General features: G+C 43.5%; 1 protein-coding gene across 1 annotated transcript in view; it reads right to left on the minus strand.

Moving 5' to 3' along the window:
- The window catches only part of ablim3 (actin binding LIM protein family, member 3), a gene marked incomplete at both ends in the record, with an annotated part of 76,492 nt that extends 72,689 nt beyond the window's left edge, over window positions 1-3,803 (minus strand). Inside the window, one exon of the mRNA XM_080746662.1 lies at window positions 3,659-3,803. Coding sequence (XP_080602788.1) covers window positions 3,659-3,803 — 145 coding nt within the window. The remainder of the gene's footprint in view (window positions 1-3,658) is intronic.
- Between the last annotated feature and the right edge of the window lie 2,535 nt (window positions 3,804-6,338).

Raw genomic sequence — 6,338 nt, forward strand, 5'->3', positions numbered from 1 at the left:
GGAAACTTTCCAGGGATGGGATCTATAGTCTATAGGGCAATGGGACGCTAGCAACGCCAAAATAAAAGCCTTTTGTTTCTGAGGCAAGCAAGCAACGTCATCAGGGCCAGCTAGAAGGCTCTGCTGCGACCGCAGTTTTCCCGGTGACCCTGAGCGCAACGGTGGGGGCTGATGGGCAAGGAGTGTCGCAAGCTTATGAGAAACAACTAAAACAAGACCTTAAAACCTGGCGAAAACAGTTGTGTGCATTAGCGCAAGATGGCGTCATGGCGATAAAGGAAATCATTAAATGCAAAACATTAAATTAACTTCTGAAAAGGCTTCTAAGCCTACTCTAGCCTACTAGTAAAACTAGTGGAACCGCGATCTTGCCACATGTGAATAATAGTGGTTGTAAACAATAAAACAGACAATATAAATCCCTATTAGTCTAGTAGTGGGAAGAAGGGGTTATCATCATGGCTCCAAATAACTTTTAAATATCTTGCAATTGGCGACAAGTCTCTTACGAAATCGGCAAGAGTGCCTCTCAATACATAATGCTAACCTCTCCATCGGCAATAGTCAGTGGTACTGTGTTCTAGAATTCCCCCTCCCGCGCCCCCACCGTTGCGCTCAGGGTCACCGGGAAAACCGCGGTCGCGGCTCTGCTATCTGAAAGAATACGCCCAGCAGGCCAAACTCGAGATCTGATTGGTTAAAGAAGCTGACAATCTAAATGTCAGCCCCATTCACTTGTACTGCGACTGACTTCAATGGAGATTCTGAAGGCTCACAGTGGAGATTTCTACCCGGAGACAACGCAACAAAAAAATTGATTGGTTAAAAAAAACAAGCTGTTTTTAGAACTGCAGGGAGTGGAAGCAGAGACCAGCCTGACTGAGTGAATGAGAGACAATGATGGCAGCGAAATAAATACAATATGTTTGTGGAAAAATAATGATATATTATGAAATATACATTTCTTTCTCAGGCAAGTGCAGGGCCAGCAGAGAAGGCCTTGAAGGCCCTGACGGCCCACCAACATATGGACAAGCGTCCATATTTAGCCACTTTAGCTAAATATAGCAGATCTACATGCAGATCTACAAGATCTACAAGCTCACAGAGCTTGTAGATTGGCTATTTTCGCCAAAGCGCTTTGGTGTAGAGGGGAAAAAAAGAGTACAGAGTGAAAAGGTCAAGATTATAGACGGATCAAGCATTTAAATATCTGAAAACACACATTAACACGAATCCAACATACACTGATGATTGTGCTGTCAAACAATGAAACTATATGGAATATGAACAGGTTGTGGGGGTCCCTGCTTCATTTCTCTCTCAACTAAGGGGTCCTTGGCCTGAAAACGTTGAAGACCCCTGCTTTAGGATCTTCTGTTACGTCATGAGACATCCAGACATCTCAGGTCATCTGGGGACAGGTCTGCTGTCTGTCCCCAGAGTCTGAACTAAATGTGGAGAAACAGCATTCAGTTTTCATGCACCACATTCTGTATCTGGAACAAATTCCCACAGAACCGCAGGTCTGCTACCACTCTCTGTTCTTTTAAATCAAAGCTGAAGACATTTCTGTGTCGCTGCCTTTTATTATTTCTTGTGCTGCATGCACTGTATAACTTTATACTCAACTTTTAATTGAGCCTATTCTTATCTTTTCTTCTCTCATTAAAGGTGCCGTAAGTGATTTATTTCTTGTTAAAGTAAGTGTTAAATAGCTCTATAATCCAATATATAATAATTGCTATAGAGTGTTTGTTCACTAATAGGGTTGTCTGCCTGTCTCTCTCACTATTTATTTATTCATTCATTCATACAGGATACAGGATAAGTGATGAAACAAAGAAATGAACAAACAGAATTGAAACTCAACCCTAACCTTCACAAAACATGAAAGTCACAAACACAATCAAATTCAACAAATTAGACCCTTCCTGACAGATAGTGCTGCTATAGATCCTATCTGCAATGCATGATTCTATTGAGTACTGCTTCACAAACTGGTCTTGCACAGGTGTGACGATTCTCAAACCTATAGAACAGCTACTGTAAGAGTGCGCTTAAAGACAGCAACGGAACGCATTTCCTAGTGAAACGGTCCAGAAAGGAGGGACATAGCGCTTGGAGGAATGTGATTTGACGGTCAAAAAGTAGGCGGGCCATAACTCATTCAAGACATTAATATTTAAAGACGGAAGACGGAGAAGAATATTATTATTGTCTGTAATTTCCATCCTTTAAGTACAATTTAAAAAAATGGTTACTCGACAACCAAACCTGTGACCATGTATAGTCTAATAGTCTAGTGCACGTTGACAGCGTATCCTGTATTACACTTGAAAGCGATACTGCACTTTATGCACAAGTTACTTTAGTTATCTGTATTGGGCGGCAGTGGCTCAGGGGTAGAGTTTCCGTCTTAGAACACGGAGGGTTCCCAGTTTGATCCTGGTCTTTAGCAAATTAGCATCTTTGCTAAATCCTGTATATTTACGATGCATACTGTACATATGTGATGTCCATTAATATGCATTGTCCCGTCTATATAAACAAATAAAGTAAATGGAACACTATAAAAATGAAGAAGGAGGCTAATCTCTCCTGATTGAATGGAATTGGCAACCCGCCTGGAAATGCGCGTTCTGTTTATTAAAGAGCAAAAGAGATGGGGAGACCTAGACTAGCCTGGGTGCCAGCCTGCTACGCTACGTTTCGTCGTTTTGTTTTGTCACTTCGCTTCTCAGTCTGGACATGATTTCCGAACGTCAGTTGTGACTTGTGAGGTAGGCGACGTTGTTGCTGAGTGGATGTTGTTCCAACGAATCAGAGTAGGGTTAGGGTAGCTACGTCATCAGCCAGCCAAAACACACTGGTGTATTTGTCCCGCCCCGCAGTGCCCGCACCACAGACCAATAAGAAGCCACGGATGGTTAATTCCAGCCGTGTTCTATGTCCCACCTCCCTTTGGAGATAGGAAGCTGTCCAGACTGAGAAGCGAAGTGACAAAACAGATCCACGGAAAGTATCGTAGCAGGCTGGCACCCAGGCTAGACCTAGACTGGATCCAGCCCTGGACATCTAGGCCTCTCTGAAGCTTCAGTCTGAGATCAGGCTAGGGGACACCCATAGAAATACTATCAGCATATAGAGCTTTAACCTCTTAACAATCTGTTTGTTTGTTTTGACCAAATAATATCACTTAACCTACAGTACCTTCAACTCTAAACCTTTTTTTATTATATTCAAACTTCCTATATTTGTCATAATGCTTAGTGTTTTTTCATATAATAGCCCTTTGAATCGACTTGTTAAAATGCACAACTGTATAAATAAACGTGCCTTCCCTTGCCATGCCTGCATACTGTACTACTGAGTGAGTATATGCACTTTGCACCAGTTTGTGTACACGTGTGTGCGTGTGCGTGTGTGTGTGTGTGTGTGTGTGTGTGTGTGTGTGTGTGTGTGTGTGTGTGTGTGTGTGTGTGTGTGTGTGTGCGTGCGTGCGTGCGTGCGTGCCCGTGTGAGGGTGTTGATGTAATCGTCCCAGTCTGCCTGTCTTTACAAGGCTTTTACAGAACCTCTCCCCCGCCTGAGGGCAGGGCCGTCCTGCAAAACAACCCCACATAAACTCCACAGAACAGTTTGTTGCCACGTTTACCTGTGCAGGTGAAACACTTGACGTGGAAGTGCGTATCCTGGACGCGCACCACCTCGCCCCTGCACACCTCCCTGCAGCGCTGGCACTGGATGGCTCCGGAGGTCCGCTCGCCACCCATGGAGCCTCGCCGGTACGATGCTGTCATAATAAAGACATGAAGACACAGCGTCATTTTATTGACCTACAACAGGGGTTTTCAAAGTGGGTGATGACGGGGCACCCTGGGGTGCCGCGACGGCAGTCCAGGGGTGCCGCGAGATCATTTGATAATATTTTGAATTTATTTGGACACTTGAAAAAAAATATTTAGTATCCTTTTAAACTCGAAGTACAAAGTTATTTTCAGTCAGTTCTAACCAAAATGGCTATTATCTCAACGTTTTCCTCGCAACATAATCACTAAAATATCGTCACTGTCAGGCAGAAACCTCGTATCTCCAAGTTTCAAATGTGTACGGCTTTTGGTAAAGCAAAGCCCTGCTTCATCATACAAGACTGTTGCACAAAAATAGTGAAAACAGCCGATCTACAAGCACATGTAGATCTGCTGTTTTCACTAGTTTAGTACATTTTATAGATGATAAATACAAAACGAACGGTTTTGGACATACAAGGTTTCCTCCCTTTTATAGCGCCACCTTTGGGCCGACTTATGTAAAACACATTTTTGGATATTACTCCTTGAGATTTTATCCAAAAATCACGCAAATCGGTACACAGTATCTCTATAGTCATGTGATCAAGTCCGATCCGTCTGATATTTCATATTCCATCCTGATTGGCTAATATTAGCTTCCAAAGTTTCCAGGATTGCTCAGTTTTTGAACAAAATGCCTCAAATCATCAACGCAGCTTGTGATTACCGTGAAATTTGCCACACAAATTCCCACTAGGTCAAGGAACAAATGCTACCTTTTTCACATTGGCCTGTTATAGCGCCACCAGCAGGTAGACTTTAGCAAAACACATTTTTGGAACACAATGCTTCAAATCATGCATGCAGCGTCCGATTGCCATGAAAGATCTAAGGTGAAGAACATATGCCACCCTTTTTACATTGGCCTATTATACAGTAGCACCACCAGGACGCACGGCCTGGTGGAGACCTGTGCTCGGAAGAGCACTGCTTCTAGTTTGCAAGTGTGACTCGCGTCACGGCAACCACACTTGCAACTTAATTCTGTCCTTGTCCGTTTTCTGCCCATATTGTATATGGAAATCCCTGATGTCAATCAATATTAATCCCATATCTGGGATGGATGGACATATTGAAACAGCCTACAGGAGAGAAGTGGAGAACCTGGAAACATGGTGCCAGAAGAACAACCTATCTCTCAACATGGAAAACGACTACTCAGTCTCAAAGCTACCAGCAACAGACTGCAAGAAAGCTTCTTTCCACGGACAATCAGGCACATGAATGAACTGTCAAGAACGAGAAGGATACAAGGCAAAAGGAATCGCTAAAATCTTTCTATGTCATTATTATTATTACTACAATCTTTTGCTTTCTTCTATTTGTTCTGCTGTTATTATACTGTATATAACGCTGCATGTCTGAAGGAAGCCAAAGCCAAAATACATTTTACTCTTATGTACCTGTACAAAAAGATGTAACAATAAAGTGCATCCGCCAATATTTATTTTAAGACGCAGAGGGAAAGTGGATGCGTGCACGCGCCATTAGGGTGTCTTACTGGTATTGTGTTTGTCTCATGATAACCAGTGTGGTTGTCGCGACGCAAGTCACACTTGCAAATTAATTCTGTCCCTTTTATGCCCATATATGGAGATCGCCGATGTCATCAATATTAAGCCCATATCTGTTGTTTAAGCGTGACCTCGCCCCTTTAGGGCGTCTTACTAGTACTGTATGTCGCAGGGACAAATATTCCCAATCCAACCCTTAATGCTGAGTGCCAAGCAGTCCTGTTTTTATAGTCTTTGGTACAGTAAGTATGACCCGGCCAGGAAATCGAACGCTGACCAGACAGACAGTAGCAGACGCACTTTATACTGTAAACACACTCTGAGATAAAGCAAGCAAAAAATGGACACCTGATGATTCTTCTATAGAGTTAGAGAAATACGTTATTTGCTTTTTGCTGAATCTGAAGTTCTTCATCTGTTCATCAATAGTTAGTGGCACAGTGTGCCAAAGAAAACACCACTGGCTGGCAGGGGGATGAGTGAGTGTAAGCACACAAACACACAGACACAGACTCACACACGCGCGTGTGCTCACGCGTGCACACACGCACGCACGCACGCACGCACGCACGCACGCACGCACGCACGCACGCACGCACGCACGCGCGCACACACACACACACACACACACACACACACACACACACACACACACACACACACACACACACACACACACACACACACACACACACACACACTGCTGTATCGGGTTAGAAAGTGCATGGCTCTTGCTTTCTTGTTTCATTTTCATGCGTTAGCTTAAATGTCAGACCTCCACAAGCCTGAGAGCTATTTCCCACAGTCAGAACAACGTGGCCTGCATAGAAGCTCAACAATAATGGGATAAAAGGCAGTAGCCTGCTTGTAAAAGAAAAAGAAAAGAAAAAGAAAGTTACGAGGCTGCAGTCCTCAAGAGTAATGAGAATGGGTGACGTGACTTTCTTTGTCTAAAAGAACTCCCCCCTCA

Source organism: Nannobrachium achirus, assembly GCF_963921795.1.
Source record: "Nannobrachium achirus genome assembly, chromosome: 17".
NCBI lineage: Eukaryota > Metazoa > Chordata > Actinopteri > Myctophiformes > Myctophidae > Nannobrachium > Nannobrachium achirus.